The sequence below is a fragment of the Notamacropus eugenii genome, chromosome 5, assembly GCF_028372415.1.
Source record: "Notamacropus eugenii isolate mMacEug1 chromosome 5, mMacEug1.pri_v2, whole genome shotgun sequence".
Lineage (NCBI taxonomy): Eukaryota > Metazoa > Chordata > Mammalia > Diprotodontia > Macropodidae > Notamacropus > Notamacropus eugenii.
The window spans coordinates 230,655,268-230,675,802 of NC_092876.1; the positions used below are offsets into that span (position 1 = coordinate 230,655,268).

Genomic DNA, 20,535 nt, shown 5'->3' on the forward strand with positions numbered 1-20,535 from the left:
CTATACCAAACTGTTTTGAAATGTTTACTTAGGAAATCTTTGCTTTTAAGATATGTGGTACTTTCTTCTGAATCTCCTCCATGGCAGCAAATCTTGGAGGGTGAATCTGACTTGTGAAAATATCCTCAGAAATAGATAGATGGAGAGAGAGAGAGAGAGAGAGAGAGAGAGAGAGAGAGAGAGAGAGAGAGAGAGAGAGAGAGAGAGAGAGAGAGAGAGACACTGACAGAGACAGAGACAGAGAGACAGAGAGACAGAGAGACAGAGACAGAGACAGACAGAGACAGAGACAGAGACAGAGAGAGAGGACATAGGTAGATAACAGAAAATATTCACAGGTCATTCAGAACCACATCTGGTAAATAAAGTGGTCAACCTGAAGAATATCATTTAAAGTTAAAAATAATATGAATATGAAGACTAATGATGCATTCTGTCTTAGAGATAGATGGAGCAGTGACTAGAGCGACAGACCTGGAAGTGACAAGACAGACCAGTTATGTGACCCTGGGCAAATCACTTCATCTCCACCTCAGTTTCCTCAACTGTGAAAAATGGGAATGGTAATACTAGCACCTACCTCACAGGTTTCTTGTGTAAATCAAATGAGATACTTTTAAGTTTTGATTGCAGTGCCTAGCTTATGGTAGATAAACATTTGTTTCCTTCCTCTCCCATTTCCTCCCTGTGACACTCTGAAGGAAACTTCACACGGTAGCTTCAGAAAGGTTTTAAGCAAGGCTGGCATCAGTGAAAAAAGTACATGGCCTCCCATGTCATCTTTTTCGGGGATAATTACAAGTGTCTACATTCCAGTATTTAGGGTTTCTTGCTCAATTAAGAAAAAAAATTCTTAGCAAGACAAACTTAAAACAAAATTTGCCATTCTCTAAATCATCACTGATATCATTAAAAGTTCTTTTTATTTTCTTAATAACCTATTTAAACCATAAAGAAAATAGAAAAGGAAAAAATATAACAGATATATTGAAAACTCAATCAAAAAACACTGTAACCTAGGCAAGGCCTGCAATAAGTAAGCTTCCCCTATATGAAATCCCCCTTCTTTTCTCGGTGCCTTTGCACAAGCCTGGAATGTACTCCCTCCAAACCCATATCACAGAATTCCTACTTAATTTCACAACTCAGACTAAGTGCCACCTCCTACAGGAAGTCAGTCCTGGTTGTGTCTTCCTTCCCTCCCTCTCTCCCCAGTTACTAGTGAACTTCTGCCCAATAAAAATTTATGAGTATACATTTTGTATATATCTATATATTCTCCATTTACTCTTCTTTGTGCATATTGTTCACACCTTCAGAATAAACCTAGCAGATAAACCTAGAATTAAAAAAAAAAACTAGAATTCTCCTTTCCTTTATAAAATGAAAAGGCAGAGTATAAAAAAGCAGATGCCCTGTGACTGGAAACCTACTGACAAAAATGAAGAGATACGATATTCAGTGGAGGAAAGATTACACCTCACACATTGGCTTTTCTTAGGATGTTTATTCATTATCAGCAGTGTTGTCTCCAAATACTAAGGGCAATAATTAGGCACTTTTTGTTTCTGAGCCACCTTATGTTATAAGCATCATAAATCATATAGAGTATCATTTACCATAAACTTCCATAACTTCCATAACTTTACTTCCATAACCTTAGAAAAGAACTTCTTAAAACATCATTCCCAATAATAAGCATTTCTTTCTGCTTACCATAGGGCTGCCTGAGAGCATGGTAAATGGTCACTCCATAGGGCCTCAGGGAAGACTGGTAGATAATTTGTGGATTGGATTCTGAAAATTTATTTGCTTTCATCACCGCTAGCCTTGTCCAATCAGTAACGAACACATTGTGTTCAAACAGGCTTATTCCATAGGGATGAGGAATTATTGCTCCCCCATGAGCTATTGTCTTCCTGTTATAAAAGATACAATACATATTTATTCATTAAAGATGGATTAAGTTCAATTTGACTCAAAGAAAGTCAAGTAATTTGTTAATTTTTAAATACAGAAATTAACAGAAAGTATATGCAATGGACAATATCTAGACATTGGCTGAAAAGACTATATATTATAGTAATAGCTCACATTTACATATATATATTGACATTTATAAAGCTCTTTAAATGAGCTCTCTTCTTTAAATCTGATGACAACACCATAAGATATATTGAGTTAATACTATCTTCTTTTTTTATAAATTTATTATTTTTAGTTTTTGACATTCTCTTCCATAAGTTTCAAATTTTCTCTGCCTCCCTCCCCTCACTCTTCCTTATGCACTTTTTATAGGTAAGGAAGAGTAAATTATTTGGCCTGAGTCATATGGCTAAGTAGTAGTATATGAATTCAGTCCTCTGACTCCAGATCTAGTGTTCTTTATACTATCTTGCCTGGTCTATGTCATATATTCATTTCCGTACATGGATTCATGTTCTCCTCTAACACCAATGACTGTCCCTACTAAACTGCTAAATCAAGTAAATCAAATGGTCAGCCCTTGGATGAAGGGATAACATTTCCAACATCAATAAGATAGGAAAAAACTGGAAGATGAAAATGTTTTGTAACACCTTTAAGTAGCTGAGGCAGTTAAGTGACAGAGTGGATAGAGTGCCAGTCCTGGAATCAGGAAGACTGATTTTCCTGAGTTTAAATCTGGCCTCAGATTAATCTTAATAGCTGCGTGACCCTGGGACCTTATTTACCTCAGTTTCCTTTTCTGGAAAATGAGCTGGAAAAGGAAATGGCAAAATGCTCCAGCATCTTTGCCAAGAAACCCCAAATGGGGTCACAGAGTCAGAAGTGATTGAAAAATATCTGAATAACAACAAGTAGGTGGTTGAAATTTTAAGGGAAAAAAAGAATGGATTATTTTACAAATAAAGGAGGATGGCTTGATAATATCCAAAGTTGATGTGGACAACATGAAAATGCATTACCAAAGAGCTACCAAGTTAAGAGTCTTAGGGTAATAATATACAAAGAAACCAAAAATATCTAGAACGTGACTGTCTACACATATAAGATTTTTGACTGAGAATTTCAACTCATTTTAGTGACCAATTGGTTTGACTCTTTTTTAATGAACTGCAAGGTTACTTAAAAGACTAGGTCAATTCAGTTAAGACATTTACATCAATGGAATACTTCGAAATTGAGTACAGAAAAGGCATGACAAGGGCATCTTAAGATGAAAGGAAAAGTGTTGGATTTGGTATCAGAGGGCCTAAGTTCAAATTCTGATTATATGCTTAATAAGCTGGACTTCCTAACTCTCTGACCTCCAGCTTTTTTATCAGTATAAAGAGGCAGTTGAACTAGATCACCTCACTGGGCTCCCTTTTTCATCTCTGATACTGAGAATGGAAACTGAAGAAGAAAAATAAGTTAGATGTAAATCTCTGTGGGTAAGAAATATCAGCCCTAAGAATCTTTTGATTCACTGAGATCAATCCTAGATTTGGGCCTAGGAAAAATGCTGGGAGGCTTAGAAATATGCATAGGGCAATCTTTTTCACTTGTATTTTGGTCAAACAGAAAGGATTTGAAGAAAAAATGAACAAAACCAGTAAAAATGTGAAAGATTAGAGAAAAGGAAGAGATTTAAAAAAAAAAAAACTGAGCTGAAGATGTCTATGGGAGCAAAAAAAAATGCCTAAACCACTAGTTAAAGCGACAGGGTACATCTGAAATATTTTTAGAAGGGTATATTCAGAAAAAGTGACTGATCATGATTAGGTAGTTCTGTGTGGATGAGAAAGACATTTCCTGCCTCAGTCAAACTCCAGACTTCTCGGAGCTAGCCGCTCACAGAGCAAAGGGAATAACTTTTATGATTTCAGTCTATCTGGTGACCTTAATTAAGTACCACTTTGATGTTACTTCACAGGCAAAATACCATTCATATCCTAGCAAAGGGACCTCACACTTTAACTTTTATGTTTTTCCAAATTTTAATCTTAGAACAAAATACCTTAAGTGACATATACAATGGCAAAAAAACAACTAGTTGAAAAATGAAGAATACAAAAGCTATACTTTTAGCGTGTTAAAACATGTTACTAGTAGTCAGCTAGAATTCTGAAAAATGTTCTCACAAATATTAATTTTAAAAGGAGGTGGGGTAGACATTTGTACTCTAGGAGTAAACAGAAGAAAGAATAATTTTTTTTAAATAGAAATAAATAAGTTGACCAGTATATTTGTTGAGTCCTGGAAAAGTACTTTTTCTTAGCCTAGGAAGGAAGAAAATATTAAATACAGTTTTGGGGACACAAAGGGAGAGTCTATAACTATAATTAATCTCAATAAGTTTATAATTAGTTCTAATGCAAAGATAATAATAACAAAAGAACAAAGAAAGAAAGTAGGCTATATTTTCCATTCAAATGCTTTTACTAAGTGTTTCATGCTTGAGGATTCTAGATCAGAAGTTATCCCTTGAATCAAGGACATATGATAATGGGATATACGGTAGGTTCAGGACTGCCTGAGCCAGTGAATTCTCACCTCCAAAATGTAAACAAATATGCAGATTCCAAGAGCAAAATAATGGGCAAGGGGGGGGAGAAAGCAGAGGAAAAATAAAATAAAAGGATAATTTAGAATTAATCAAGAGGAGCACTCAAAAAAAAGGACCAAGTAGGAAGGCCAATAAAGTATATATCCTAGGTGTAGATGGGAAAAATCAAAACCTAAATGCAGTGGATGGTATCCAATATGACTTTCAGTTTCCGTGTAGGTTGCTTTATACAAATGCAGTTGTAAAGGTAACCAACTGAGCAATATTTTAATTTAGCTATTTTTCTGTCTCTTCTTTTCCTCCACAACCTGCACTCATCCCCATGTATAAAGTCATTAAAAAAAAGCCTTCCAACCTTTGAAGTCCATCATAAGTTACAGTCTCAATGTAATCAAAACGGCAGTCGACCCAGTAAATTCGCTTTGATACAATATCCAGAGTTATCCCGGCAGGCCATCCCAGCTTTGTTTTTATCAAATCTTGACGGTTGGTGCCATCCATGAAGGCCCTTTCCACCTTAGGATCCCCAGAAAGACTGTCCCAGTCTGAGAAAAATAAATAACTACAAAGAAAAGAAGATAAAAGCTTACATTTTACAAGCTTACATTAAAAAGTGTATGTTTCCTAGGGAATTCTCACTTTATTTCATCATCCTTAACATGTTCTGAAAGGCCAGTTTTATTGCACAGTGTGTCTAAGGACTGGTGAGGATTTTTTCCCAGGCAACTAGAGAGCTCAAGATCTAACGCACTAGAGTAAAGAATGTATCAGAATACCAGAAACAGTGAGGGTTGATCAGAAAAGACAACTCCTCCAGAGTTCAACTGCGAAAATACCCTAATCTGTCAGGCTTTCTATCCCCAAGTATCTCAATCATGTACCATTAACTGCATTATCTCCCACACTCTCCATGTTGCATACTAGAATTCTCTTTTTTAACCAAGAAAACTAGCACTTTATAAGGTAAAATGGATCATTTTTTGCCTCAATGTAGCATGCTAAAGCATAGCAAATAGAACATTTTCCTTCTGTCTTGAATATTGGTCAACATCATCAATCAAAACTTAAGCTATTAGCACCACAAATGGAAGAAAGTGCTTTAATTGATCTTGGTATTGGATAGTAAATCCCTATGAGAGAGTCAGGTATCCTATGTAGAGACCTCATATGTGGAAATTAAGAAAAACTTGAATTTTAAAATTTTAGCAACATATTGTGAGTCTTTCCTATAGGGGAAGGACAGAAATTACTTCTTTTTTGCAAAGGAATTAAGAAAAAACAAGATGAAATCATTATGGTTGAATTAAATTGATTTGATTAATATAAATACAACAAACATTCATCAAGAAACTACTGTGTACAAAACACATGCTAGATTCTGAGGGAGGTACAAAGTTTAGAGAAGACAGTCCCAGACCTCAAGAAACATACAGTACTAATCCCCTAATTTTGAAAGAATATGAATATATCACAGGTTTTAATAGGCTGAAAATATTAGAATGTATTTTCTTGATTTTCCAAGGCAATGCCCACAAAAAGAGTGTTTTCCTCTTCTGTTCATTGTTCAAGCTATATCTCTCTTCTGCTTTTTACTGAATTCCCACTGAATTAAATAGGCTGAGGGAAAAATAAGACTCTAAAAATATGGAGACATTAGAATTATTCCTATGCCACTTACCCAACAGTTGGATCAAGTGCAATTCCCCTTGGATTTCCCAAATTTTCTGTAATAAGGGTGACCCTATTTGTCCCATCCAAATTCACCATATCTATTCGATTGACACTGGTCTCTACTACATAGAGTTTGTTATTAACCCAGTCGACAGCTAGGTTCTCCGGTGTGTCAACGGAAACATTCAGAACTTCCTGGATATTTGTACCATCAATGCCAACTGAAAAAACCTGCAAGAAAACCAAGAATTCTTTTTAAATTTAATTGTATTTTTATTCTGAATTTAACAAACATCATATAAAACATGAATTTTCATATACATAGAACAGATAAAGAAGACTGTACACAATCATGTGACTCTCTTACATACAGCTTATTTTCCATTTTCAATATAAAATTGAACATTCATTAAAATTGTCCTGCTTGTCTGTAATTCTTTCTGAATTTCCTTTAGTCATTTTAAAAATGCTTCATTTTTTTCTTCTTTTGGGGGGGGGTGATATACAGAGGTTGGGGGCAACCTTATCCCTAACTTCCTTCACTCTCTTACGTCCCACAAATTGAAAAAAGACAAAGCTCTTATAAAGCAAACCCCCTACATTAGTAGTGCCCAGAAATGCATGTTTTATTCTGTACCTTGAATCTATCACTCCTTTGTCAGGAGGTGGGTACTTGGCTTTATCACTGCTCCTTGGGAATCATGGTTGATCGTTGCAATGATAAGCCTTTTAAAGGTGCTGTTTACAATGTTGCTGCCTTAAAAATTACTCTCCTAGTTCTGCTCATTTTACTTTGTCTCATTTCATACAAGTCTTCCCAGGAATATGCACATTTCTTGGCTGTGCATGGCAAAAACTTGACCGTGAGCATATGTTATCACATAAAAGTCTCAAAAACATTCATAAAGCAGAAATATTTAAAAGGTCCTTTAATGACCACAATGCAATAACATCATAGAAACAACAGATAATTTCATCTAAGACACTAATTTCAGAATTTTTATGTTCAGCTTTTTTAAACAAAAAATCATTGATCTTTCTATCTTCTGTGAATGGAAGTATTTAAAGATATAAAATTTTCCCTAAGGAATACCTCGGCTGCATCCCAAAAATTTAAGTATATTATCTCATTATTGTTAGTGTCTTAGATGAAATTATCTATTGTTCCTATGATTTATTTTTTGACTCATTAATTCTTTAGTATTCTTTTCTAAAAGTTTGAATGCTTGATTAACAATGTTATTGCATTGTGGTCATTAAAGGACATTTTTAAACATTTCTGCTTCCCAGGATTCCATGAAACCATCCTTTTCATGATTTCTTAAGGCACAATACTATCCCATCACATTCCTATTCCATAACTTGTCCAGCTATTCCCCATTTGATAGGCACACTCTCCATTTCCAGTTTTTTGTTCTAACAAAAGAATTGTTACAGATGTTTTTATGCACATGGGACATTTTCTTCTTCCTCTGAAGATTGTTAGTTCTTAACCACAGCTGATCATAGGATCTATTTGTCTCCATATGTCATTCGGTGTCTTGAGATATAGAACAACCTTGTTGCAAAAAGCATTCATGTGAAACTAAAATACAGTGCAATTCTGCAGTTTTCTAGGTGTATTACATTGAACTGATCTATCAAGAGGAGGAAAACAAGTTATGTTTTAAAGAATATATAAAAGGAGAACTGGGAAAAACCCATCTTTTAATTTTTTTCAATAATTTTTGGGTCACAAGGGATAAGAAGATGATTCTAAAAAGCCAAACTGAGGTAATTTTTAACTGTTCTTACTGTTGTATTTTTGCCACTAATTTCTACCTCTACTGTCTTATCATGGCATATAATTGACCCTGCATTTTCAAAAACTGTGCCAGCAGAGAACAAAGCCTGGCAGGTTCTACTAAGCTGGAAAGATTTCCAGTGCATGCCTGGCAAAAGACTGTATATCTCTCATCCAAGGACCTGCCTGGCAAACAGCAGAGTGCCTTGTTACCAGAAAGTTGGGCACCAGGAATTTGTTTTTGGGTTTTTTTCTTTGTTTGTTTTTCTGCTACAGCAATTCACAAAATCCATCTACAATAGAAGAGACCTGTACATATAACAACTTAAGTACTGAAGCATTACTATAATATTATCTACAGCAAACAGCCTCTCAGTAACCTTTACTATACATCTAACAGGGAAATTTGCCCAATAATATCACCCTTCTGCTTTTGTGGGGACTGGAGAAGACATCTAAAAATTCCCAGCCTAGTTCTACAGACACCTCTCAAAGAAAAAAGAAATGCTTTCCTTCCAAGCTGATGAGTTAGACTCCAGGGAAAAATAACAAAAATTGGATGTTAGAAAAAAAATTCTAGGAGTTCTACCCTCACAGAGATGAGGGGGAGTATAGAATACGTTTCTAGAAGAAATCAGTGACAAGCACACAGTGCTGTTCTGTCATTTCAGTTGTGTGCAACTCTTCATGACCTAATTTGAGGTTTTCTTGGCAAAGATATTATAATGGTTTGCCATTTTCTTCTCCAGTTCATTTTACAGACGAGGAAACAGAGGCAAACATGGTTAAGTGACTTGCCCGGCATCACACAGCTAGTAAATGACTGAGGACAGATTTGAACTCAGGAAGATGAGTGTTTCTGACTCCAGGTCCAGCTCTATCTACTGCACCTCCTAGCTACCCCAAGCACAATTAATAAATCAATAGATATTTGCTGAATTGAAATATGCAAGACCACCAAGGAGGCCCTTGCCTAAGAATGACAGAAGGAACAGAATCTAAATCACTACTTCCTACAAAAAAAAAAGCTTTGTGCTCATTTCAAGAAGTATAATTTGGTAGAGTCATATGCATTCTCCTTTGTAGTTAAACTTTTGATAAATGTTTTTTTCTTTCTCAAATGGGACATCTAATTTCAATATTCACATTAACAGATAAGCAGCCTCTTTCTTGAGAACTTCCAGTTCCTAATTAATCTCTCTATATCCTATCAGAGATAATAAAATAAAAGAATTATAAAATTAAGAAGATGGTGTGGTCACAGATTGACAGTATGACAATTAAGTGAAGGGAAACCAAATTCTCTATAGTTATTTACTCCAAAATCTTCATCAAAAGTTCATAGGTTCTAAAGTGGAAAGGAACTTGAAAAATTCTTTTTAAGACATTCAGTTCATTTGAATATCTGAGAATTTCAGTGACCTACAAGCCAAATGTAGTCAATGGTGTGATATGACCCCAAAGAAAGTTTTTGTCATCTTAATTAAAAGAGGCAAAGCATCCAAAAGAAGGGAAGGGAAAGTCCTCCTGTATTCTGCCCTGGTCAGACCACCTATATTACTATATATAATGTAATATTAGGTATTATATTTCTTTCTGGGTGCCTTACTTTAGGGAGAACATCAACAAAATGGGGCAAAAAAGATCATGGAGGTCTGAAGGTAAATGCTATACATTTATTGATTCACAGGGTCATAGATCTCGGGGTCAATCTCATCCAACCACTCATTTTACAGATGAGGAAGCTAAAGTTCAAAAAAATTAATTGACATGTCCAGGGTCACACAGGTAGTAGACAGCAGAGCTGGGGTTTGAATCTAAGACCTCTGACTCCAAAAACTCCTGCTAGGGCACTACCCTTGAAAATCAGTCCAGCAGAACAGAAAATTCTGGCATGTCCTACCAAATGGAAAGTCTTGGTTTATGGGCCCAGTGGGGGACAGCGTATCTCTCATCTAGAGCCCACCCTAGTTAAGTTTGAATAGCTCAACTAACCACTTTGCTGTATTTAGGAACTAATTAGTTGATCCTCAAAGGATCATCAGTACATAAGATAGCAACTAAGTAATGGAGTTTTTCAGTCACAAAAATACATGATGACCATCAACTGAGAGGAGGGATGATGTAATCCATCTAGAGGGAAAGAATGCTCACACCAATGAAATGGCAGATCCTTAAAGTAGTAGAGAGCCTCATCAACATTAGTCAGTTTGATCTTCACACCAACCCTTTAAAGGAGGTGAAGTAAAATTATCCTGTCTTAACATAATGTATTTTATAAAATAATTTAAGTACAAATGGCTATGTAAAGGTAAGTCATTCTTTTTCAGTGAAGGAAAGTAAAATAGATTAAAGGATAGAGAAGGGAATGAATGAATTAGAAAGTATACAGTAGCCAACCACTGTGCTAAGCTCTGGGTATTCAGAAACAAGAAGAAAAGGTATCATGCTAATTCACATAAAGAAAGTGAGCTTCAGGGAGAATAACTGATGTGCCCAGATAAAGGAAAGGAGACATGACCCCAGCTCTTTGGATCCTATGTTCAGTACACTTTGAGGATGACAGAAGTGGCATTGCTGGGCCGCTGAGCCCACAATGTCTGGTGCTATATATTACCTCTGGAAGTGGTCTGACTTCTAGATAACTATGTTTGAATATGTCAATGGAATTCTAGATAAAGGATTCAGAAATGGAAAGCTGTCTAATCAAGTTGAGGGGAGAAAACCAAATTCAATTAATCTATGCTTGATAATAATTAGGAATTACTTTTTTAAAAAACTATAGCAATGACTCGGATAGAGATACAGAAGGCAAACTCATAAAATTCTCAGGTGATATCAAATTTTGAAGGGTAGCTAACACACTGTCTTACAGAGTCAGATTGAAGGATCAGGGGAAATGTATCCTGGAACAGAAAAGATTTAGGAGGAATCCAATAGTTTATTTAAAGAGTTGTCCTACAGAGGAGAGACTAGACTTCTTCTGCTTAGATTGGTTCTGCCAAAATGCCAGAACAAGGAGTTTTGGGTGGAAAGTTCCAAAGAGACAAATGTAAGTTTAAGGAGGAACTTCTAAAAAAATTAGAATGAAATATGCTGCCTTGGAGACAGTGACTTAGCCTCCACTAGTCTTCAAATTAAAGGTGAATGACCATTTGTAGATTCTTGTTCATGTGTGTGTTGGACTAGATGGTCACTGAAAGTCCTTCTGATTCTGAGATTCTGTGTTTAATCTAGGCCAACCTCATAATGTTACAGAGGAGACTGGAGTCAAGAGGAGTGACTTAATTAAATCACAAAGGTATTAATAAGGGGAGGATTCAAATCCTGAATCCAAATCCAGTACTTTTTTTCTATTGTAGCATAGTAGAAAGAAGTAGAAGATGTGGGTTTGCATCCTAGCTATCACTTAACATCTTTATGATACTGAGCAAAAGACAACCTTCCTGGGCCACAGTTTCAACATCAATGAAATGAGGGGAGTCTGTTTTAAAATCCTTTAACAGACAATTTTGTCTGTTAAATTTAATTCAATTGAATTCCAACTCTAAATCTTGTATTACCAAATTAAAGGGCTTTGGGTACAGACCCAAGAATGAATCTTGTGCTTGCCATCTAAGGGCCAACCTAAATTATTCTGAAGAAACCACTCACAAGAGAGTTGCCCAGTGGTGATGAATTGTTTCAGTCACAACTCATGGATACTGTCTACTAAGGTGGAGAGAAGATGTAATCTACATCAGGGTAAGAAAAACCAAAACTGATAAAGTCATCATGGATCCTTTACATATCAAAGTAAATCAGAATTGCAATTGGACCAGGCTCTCATCCTACAAAATTTTAAGAAAGCTATAACTACAATGTGTTGGAATTCTCTTCTGGAAATAAAGGGAAGTGACAAAAGAGAGAAAAAGATCTCCCCTGTCTTTAAGGAGTCTCACAAATTGATTTCTTAAACTCTCCACTACCTTATTCAAAGTTGAAATTAAATCCATCTCACTTTCCAAATAAGGCTATGTAACAAAATATTGCCTTGTTAAACCAAATACTGTCAATATTTGTTATCCAATCCTCAGTTCCAGTTGCATTTAGAAGATGCAGGTGAAATCTGATTTTTATCATCCAAAAAAGCACAGCACTTTTTACATTTTAAGTGATCAAGTTTCAAAAAATTACGACTGAATATCTAACCAGTTTTGAAAGAATGTCTACTATTTCTCTTAATTAGGCTCTTGGACTCCATTTCGAATAAAATTAAAAGTTGCTCAAGACTAATCCATATAATAGCCTGCTTTGTTTAATGTATCACATGTAACAGTATAGCATGGAAAAGGTGGTGATTAACATAAAATATCTCAAGGGCCTTTTTTGTTAGAAAACAAAGGCACTGCCGGCATCGACTCTCAAAATTGAAAAGCTATCAACACATTCTGCTCTTGGTCCCACTCCCCTCTCAGGGCCCAGTCTTGAGATTTCTACTTACCTTATCTTGCACAGTGTCTGTCCAAAAGATTCTGTGTAAGTAAAAATGAAAATCCACACCCACCGCCACTCCACGATTCTGAGACTGTACCAAGGTCCGGAAGCTCATTCCATGGATATCACCAATTAGTAAGTCCCGACCATTAGAGAAAATCAGAGATGCTACACCAGCTAAAAGGTGAAGGAGACACAAGTCGCTTGTGTTTAATAAAGAGAAATAGCAGCATCTGACATATGTATGACTCTTTCTACTTTTCAAAAGGCTTTTTCATATCCCATCTTATCGTCAGCCACTATAACTTCATGGGGCAAGCAAAGCAGGTATGGTCATCCCCATTTTGGAAATGAAATAACTGAGTCCCAGAAAGATTAAATGAAATTTGTGGAGGAAAGTAGGTTAAAAACTATGGGAGAAACTACGCTCAAAATTATTTCTTGTTTTGATATTGGGGTATTTGTGGTAATGGGCACTTCATTTGTTTCATGTTATTTTTTCAAGAGATCCAGGTGATGAAACCAACATCTAATAAGTCAGGAACAGGATCAGGACAAGAATCTAGATCTCCTGGATCCTAATCCAAGGATCTTCTCTGTCATGTAGGTCTTTTCTACCAATCAATAAACATCTACTAAGTACCTACTATGTGCCAGGGACTGTGTTAAGTGCCAGGGACACAAAAAAGAAGCAAAAGACAGTCCCTGCTAGAGAAGCTTAAAATTCAATGGCAAAGATAACATGCAAACCAATACTTGCAAAGTTATATACAGGACAAATGAGAATAACAGAGTAAAGGCGCTAGAAAAAGAGGGGTTGGAAAAGGCTTCCTGTAGGAAGAAGGACTTTAGTTGGGACTTAAAGGAAGCCAGGGAGGTCAGCAGATGGAGTTAAGGGGGAAGAACGGTTCAGGCATAAGGGGAGCCAGAGAAAATGCCTAGTCAAGAAATGGAGTGTCTTGTTCATGGAACAGCCAGGAATTAGTATTACTGGATCAAAGAGTATGTGTCGAGGAACAAGTTGTAAGAAGACTTGGAAAAGTAGGATGGGACCAGGTTATGAAGGCTTTGAGGCATTTCTCAAAATAACATAGTTTAAGGAAACAGCATGTCATAGAGGAAATGGCCCTGGATTTCAACTCGGAATCTCTGAATTTGGACCTCAGTTCTGCTACTTGGCAAGTCATTAAGGATCCTCACTATCCTCATTTATAAGATAATGAATTTGAATTTCATAATTACAATAATACCTACCAGTTCTACTATCCTGTGACCTGTGATCACTGCCAGCTTCAGAATCATAATGCCATATTAGAACTACTAGTAATATCTGAAAAGTCAGCTTTTTTATGCCCAGAAACATTCAATAAACATGCCCCAACATCAATAAATGCCTAGAGAGGTTGGGTTTCATCTCCTGGAACTCATAAAAGAACAACTGGAAAAAGTTTAAATAAATGAAGTGTTCACTTCCCAAAATACCCCAAAGTGAAAATAGAAACTATTTCATGTCTCAACATTTTTGACCAAGGTTTTTAATCTATTTTCCTCCACAAGTTTCACTACCAACACTGTAGGAACCCTTTTGGAAAAGCCCTGACTAAATATTACATAAAAAACATCAAAATTATCCCTGCAGATGGTATGTCAATTCAATTCAATGAACAATTATTAAGCACTTGCCATGTGTGAAGCACTGTGCTAAGCACTAGGGATGCAAATAAGAAAAAGAGAAATAGAACCTCTCTCAAGGAGCTTACAATCTAATGGGGGAAAGGCAACACACAAAGGGAAACTGAAAGGGGGAGGGGCATGATGACAATGGACTCCTCCAGTCCCAAGAGCACAGCTGCTGGGAAACTCATGCACTGTAAGCCCTTTTTAAATGGAGGCTTTGGGGAGAGTTTTTGTTCCATCCTCTATCTTTCGAATCAGAAAAAGAGATTTTGTTGAGAGTCCTGAGGAGTTGTGAGTACCAAAGCTGATGCAATCTCGGGGATGACAACCTACAGCTCACAGTGGAACATAGCAAATGTAATCCAAACTTTTGTTGTTCCAAACTATATTGTGTAGTTCTCATGCTCAAACCTCATGTAGTATGAAGAATTCTGGTAAAAGTCCTTCCCTGGGATATTTAAAAGGAGTCACCAAAGAAAACCTGAGAAAGGGGATAAGGCAGAAAAACCAAGCCTAGAGATGATTCACTGAACCCAGGGCCTATCAATCATGTCTACTCCACTAATAAGCTAAGAGCTAACTGCCCCTTATGTAGAAAATGGGACCATTGTGGGCATCCCTAAAAGGAGTACAAGCTTCAAAATGAGAATAATCAAGGGGGGTCTGATTCTGCTGTTTGATGCTCCATATAGAGACTGGGTCTGCCTCCATGAAGCCACAAGACCATTAGGGATCAGCAGACCTAGGCCAAGTACCAGCTCTGTCAAATAAACTCTCCGAACTTTTGTTTCCTCAACTGTAAAATGGAGGCAATAAAGCTTGTACTTACTCACCCTAAGGATTCATTGTGAGGGTGTAATTGAACAATGTAGGTGATATGTGTGCTTTATAAACTGTAAAATACCATCCAAAGGTAAGCAATAATACATGTATTATTAATCTCACATTTATTGTCTATATTCAGGATCAGTAAATGGAATAGAAATGAAATGTCTGTCAGTAAATTCTAAATGGAGTATTTATTGCATAATAATGGGTTTAGGCCCCAAAGAAAAAGCCAGAATCATAGATAATTCACAAAGAGTATAATCAATCCCTGAATAATCAAAAAATGATGGCCGTGACATTTCCTCTGCCATTTACTTACAGGATGCGTTGGCTCGACAATGCCGATGTTGTTCTAGGACATAGCCCTCCACGCAATGACACTGGTGATGGCCAAGGCGGTCTTCACACATCTGATCACACACACCCCACATCTTACAGTCATCAAAATCTACCATATGGAAAACACAAGTTTGTCATCCTCCTTCACAGTATTTACCTAGAGAACCCTTGAGAAATGTGCACAGAAGGCAATTCAGGATGCTAGAGAAAGTTCATTCTATCAAAAGCATGTGGTTGCAGTTACATAATAAAGAATTTTTATAAGACATGATAATATAAAGTAGGCCATCCACCAAACAGAAGAAAAAGTCATTGCATATGTGTTTTTTCAAAATGTTTTTCCTCCCAATGAACACAAGGACTATTACTTTCCAAAATATAAGAGTTTTATAGTCAAGTAACACTAGCTCTTTTAAGGTTATTCCTACATTCCTATATTTCTGTCTGGATACTTCCTTCCAAAATGAAGCAAAGTCTAAAACAAATCTACTTCTTAAATAAAGGGTAACTTTGGATAAAGTTTCTATTTAAAAACCTATCTTCCATAGGATTGCAGCAAAACCCAGACATGAAAAATAATTTTATTAATCATTTTTAAATTAATTCAACTTTTATTAAGTATGTACAATGTGCAAGACACTGGAAATATAAAATCAAAAACTATCTCAACCCTCAGAGGTTTTACCAGTTCTACTATGACCCTAATCATTCATTCATTTTTTAAAATTTAATGAGAGCCTACTTTCTAGATTAAATGGGATTATGTTTTCTAGAGTTTACAAAAGAAAGAGAAATCAGATTCCCTACCTTCAAGGAGCTTACAATCTAATTAAGAAAATAACTGTAGACAATAAAACAATTACAACACAAACCATGAGCACACACGTGACATCCCAGTATAGTCTCGATGCATAAATATAGGAACAATACAAGTACAGAAGACCAGTTAGTCAGGAAAGGAATCTTAAAGGGAGGAATTATTGAGATGAGCCTTGATAAATATATCCTAAAACTACTGCCCAAGTTTCCGAGAAGATACTTTTCAGTAAAAAAAATGCTTTTCTGTTTATTTTCAAAGTGCTCAAATATCCTTTTTATATTCAGAGTCATTCTTTTCAAACTATTGCTTCTAACAGGCCAGTTGATTCTGAAAGAATTTCTCTAGAAGGGAAACCAAAGACCAGTCATGGTCTAATCCATTTTCCACCAGTGTGACTTTCATGAACACTACAGGGAGAACTAGAGTTCTGTTCTTGGCCAGAAAATGGAAGATTACTCAGCATATTGTCAACATTAGACGATTTTTATCCATGGATCTCAAACTTCATCTCATGGCCAGAATGGCTAAATTCATTTTAGAGATGATGGAACAAAAGTATGGAGAAGTAAAAGGAACCACTGAATTTAGGGAGCACTACATTTCAAATGCATTCCTTAATTTATAGGATGTGTCAGATTTCACTGGAATCTTCTAGATGTGATTAGAATAGAGAATTGGAGAGCAGCAACTGACAGTATTTTACTTTTTAAAAAAGATAATATTTTGTCACAGGTCAATTTGAAAAAGTCTTCTTTGGTTTACTTTTAACTCTAAGTAAAAGCAGTCTTTTGTAAACTGAACTTTCAAGGACACTTAAAAGTTAGTGTGTACTATTGCCCTTTTATCTGTAATTTGAATTTTAAAATTCTAATCCATTACAATTAGAACTCACAAGTGGGTTGTTGAGGTTTCCCAGTTCATTTTCTAGGTCTCAGATCACCTCTATAACCTTCTGGGAACTCAAAGCAACAAGAAGAATCCAGAACAGGTCAGAAAGAGGAAGGGGAAAAACCCTTTCAGTCCCCAAATACCCAAAGTTGACTATAACCCCACACATTCCAGAGACTGTCCAATTGTCTAAACTCAGGTGAATAGATGGCATTTGTTAAATCAGACCTGCCTCAAATACTGCAAAGCTCAGGAACAAAAGGTAGGTGATACCACACTGCCATATGAGTATATAACAAGTCAAACACCAAGAGATTCCACCATCCTGTTAGCAATCCCTCCTAGACAGCAGCTGTGCCAGCTCCCACCGTTAGAATGTAAAATGAAGTGACAAAACCTGTTCTGATTTAGTCTTTGTATCTACAGTACCTAGAATTGTGCCTTTCATATAGCAGGTACTTGACAAACATTTATTGAAATAAAATGAATTGCATTGAAACTGTTTTCAAAGAATTAAGAATTCCTTAACACTATTCAGATTCCATTTGGATATTCTATATTTAATGTTAATGAGGGTAGAAAAAACTTTTACTTGCTCACTCCCTCTCTATGCTCTACTAAGCACACACATCAGGTCTGCCAAAAGATTCGCCCCAGTGAAAAGGCAAGGACAGGACGTTCAAGTGGAAATCCCCAGGTCGTGACACCACCTGACTCCGAATACCAGAACCATGGGATTGGCCAAGTGTTTGAAGTCACTGGGGGAGACGGTAGTGATGGGAAGCTTCAGAAAAGCATGTACTGTGACTAGGAATTTTTGAGGGCAAATAGTCCTAACATCTGCTGAACAGCAAGTGTTAGGAAGTTTGCCTTTAAAGTCTTACCTATAGATAAATTAAAAAGAAACAAAACATGCTGTTTAACTTTTAGTCACTAGAATAAGGTTTTGTTTTCTAGATAAGGCATGGGGATAAGTAAAGGAAAACGTTCCTAAGTCATACCATTAATGGTACGAATGGAACAAGAAGGGAATAACATTTTTAGCTTCTTCACCAGATGAGAAGTGGGTACTGATTTATAGAGAAAAAAAGACAATTTCCAGAATCTGAAGGCACAGAGAAATCACACGATGAAAAATGTGACCTTTTTAATATTTTGACATTATGTCATTCTTTATGATCATTTTGGTCCTTTCTCAAGTAATTCCATCACTGGGAAGAGACCAACATTTCTAATGGTTCCATTGTTACAGAAGAGAAAAAGTCAAATAAAAAGCAATTTATTTCCTTTTTTTAAAAAATCCTTCCTTTCCCCTTGCTTGTCCCCACCTTATGCTTGTCAGCATAAGAAAGGAGGACAAAGATAAAGACTTTAGTCTGAAAATTGTTTTAAGATGAGTTGAATTATATAATCTAAACAAAATGAACAACTTAAAGAACATTTTGTATCTTATTAACAAGGTAAGTGGTACAGTGGATAGACTGTTGGACCTGGAGTCAGAAAGACTCGTCTTCCTGAGTTCAAATCTGGCCTCAGATACTCACTAGGTGTGTGACCCTAGGCAAGTCACTTAACCCTGTTTGCCTCAGTTTCCTCATCTGTAAAATGAGCTAGAGAAAAAAATGGCAACCCACTCCAGTATCTCTGCCAAGAAAACCCCAAATGGGGTCAGATGTAACTAGGAGAACCAAGCAATGTCAAGTAGAGATTTCAATACTGACTGCTTATAAAAATTATTTGGGTTTTATTTTTGTCATACTTAGGAAATTCAGAATTATTGATTATCTTAGGTCCCTTCACATTAAACACTGGTCTTTAAACTTGGGTTACCATTTGAAAAAGGAATGTCATGGTTATGGGCACTATTGATAATACGGCCCTGATATGAAAAACCCTAAATATATCCACTTTGCACACTACAGAGATAACAGCAATCAGATTAACTTATTGTAAGAAAAATCATTTTTCTCCTGACAAGTAGCTAAGACAGAAAAGTGACCATTGTAACTTTTGCTTAAGATATTAAGCTATTTGGTCAGAACACTAAGAATCGGAATATTTTCTATGCATCTCATAATAATTAGAACCATCTCCTATCAGAATTGCTCCTGGTTCTCAGTAGATAAAATCACTCACGTTCAAAAAAAAAAAAAGATCAAAAAAGCTAAAAGTAAAGTACTGAGACAGAAAACTCAAGTTTTTTTCCAATTCACAATCTTTTTGCCAAAGCTTCAAAGTGTTTAAATTAAAATGAACTAATGTCAGCAAAAAATATCTTTCCAATAACGGAAATAATTACGTATCATTCCTTGTTATCCAGAGAGATACTAAGGAATCTCTAAATCCTAGGCAATATGAAAGGGTACTGGATTCTCAGGATAATCTGAGAACCAGGAAGACCTGAGTTCAAGTTCTGACTCTGACATGTACTGATTGTATGACCTTGGAGACAAATTACTGGACCGTTCAGTGCCCTGGTCAACTTCTAAGACTATAAATTTCAGAGAAGGTGCTGACCTGCATTAATAGAGAAAGTCTTATTACCTAGGAGTTCCCTCTACCAGCTCCACCCCATTCTACTAACAGACAGTAAAGTCCCAGAATAATACTCAACTCTATGGCCTTTAGGGATCCATAAAGAAATCTCAGACAGCACTTTAGCATATAGTTTCCCCTACCTCCCCTTACCAGATGCCCCAGGAAACAAAACTGACTGATTTTCCTTTTCTCAGCTCTCTCTTCCTATGCCCTGTGCCAGGTGGCAGGGCTAATAGTTGTCTGGTCAAATCATCATATATCCGGGGGTTAGAGAAAGAAAAACTAAAAAAGACTGACCCACAGACACTGAAAAATTGAGAAATAAAAATACCAACATGTAAATCTGGCTCCTCCATTGCTAAAATTACATTGTATTTTTACACTGTGATTGCAAAATTATATTACAATTCACTAAGGTGCCCGCCTCAATTTTTAGGTTATAAATTGCTTGTAGATAAAGAGTTCTGGTCTTTCAATCAGGAAAATCTGGGTTCGATTTCTACTTCAGAGATACTTCTGAGTGATTAAGGGAAAGTCATTAAACTTTCTCAGTGCCTTGGGCAACGCTTTAGGGACCATAACAAAGTAAAAAGAGGGATAGATTTGGATCTGAGTTCAAGCGTCAGTTCCATTACTTATTTTCTGCATGACCTTGGGCAAGTCATTTAACCACCTATGCCTCTGCTTCCTTAGGTATAAGAAGAAGGAGAAGGACCACAAAGGTTCCTTCCAGCTCTAAACCATGTCTATAAATTAAAGACAAGGTGCAATGTGCATTCACATAGAGAATTTCTACTCTGAAAGATCCCCATGGTGATGAAATGCAAGACACCCTCCTCCTTGCCCAGAGGGCAAAGTTCCTCTATCTTAGTGCTCTCTGCATATTCTCCCTCCTTCCTCCTTCTTAAGTAAAAAAGATATTCAATAAATATTTACCGAATTTAATTTGTTGAATTAAATCTCCAGGGTCTAGGTTATTTTTAA

At 36.3% G+C, this 20,535-nt stretch overlaps 1 protein-coding gene across 2 annotated transcripts in view; it reads right to left on the reverse strand.

The window, feature by feature from the left end:
• Window positions 1-20,535, reverse strand: part of LRP2 (LDL receptor related protein 2) — a 253,428-nt gene that overhangs the window by 157,906 nt on the left and 74,987 nt on the right. For both annotated transcript variants that reach the window (XM_072612238.1, XM_072612237.1), the window contains exons 10-14: window positions 15,286-15,414; window positions 12,469-12,638; window positions 6,210-6,433; window positions 4,887-5,093; window positions 1,717-1,919 (exon numbers count right to left, since the gene is read on the reverse strand). In XM_072612238.1, coding sequence (XP_072468339.1) covers window positions 1,717-1,919; window positions 4,887-5,093; window positions 6,210-6,433; window positions 12,469-12,638; window positions 15,286-15,414 — 933 coding nt within the window. The remainder of the gene's footprint in view (window positions 1-1,716; window positions 1,920-4,886; window positions 5,094-6,209; window positions 6,434-12,468; window positions 12,639-15,285; window positions 15,415-20,535) is intronic.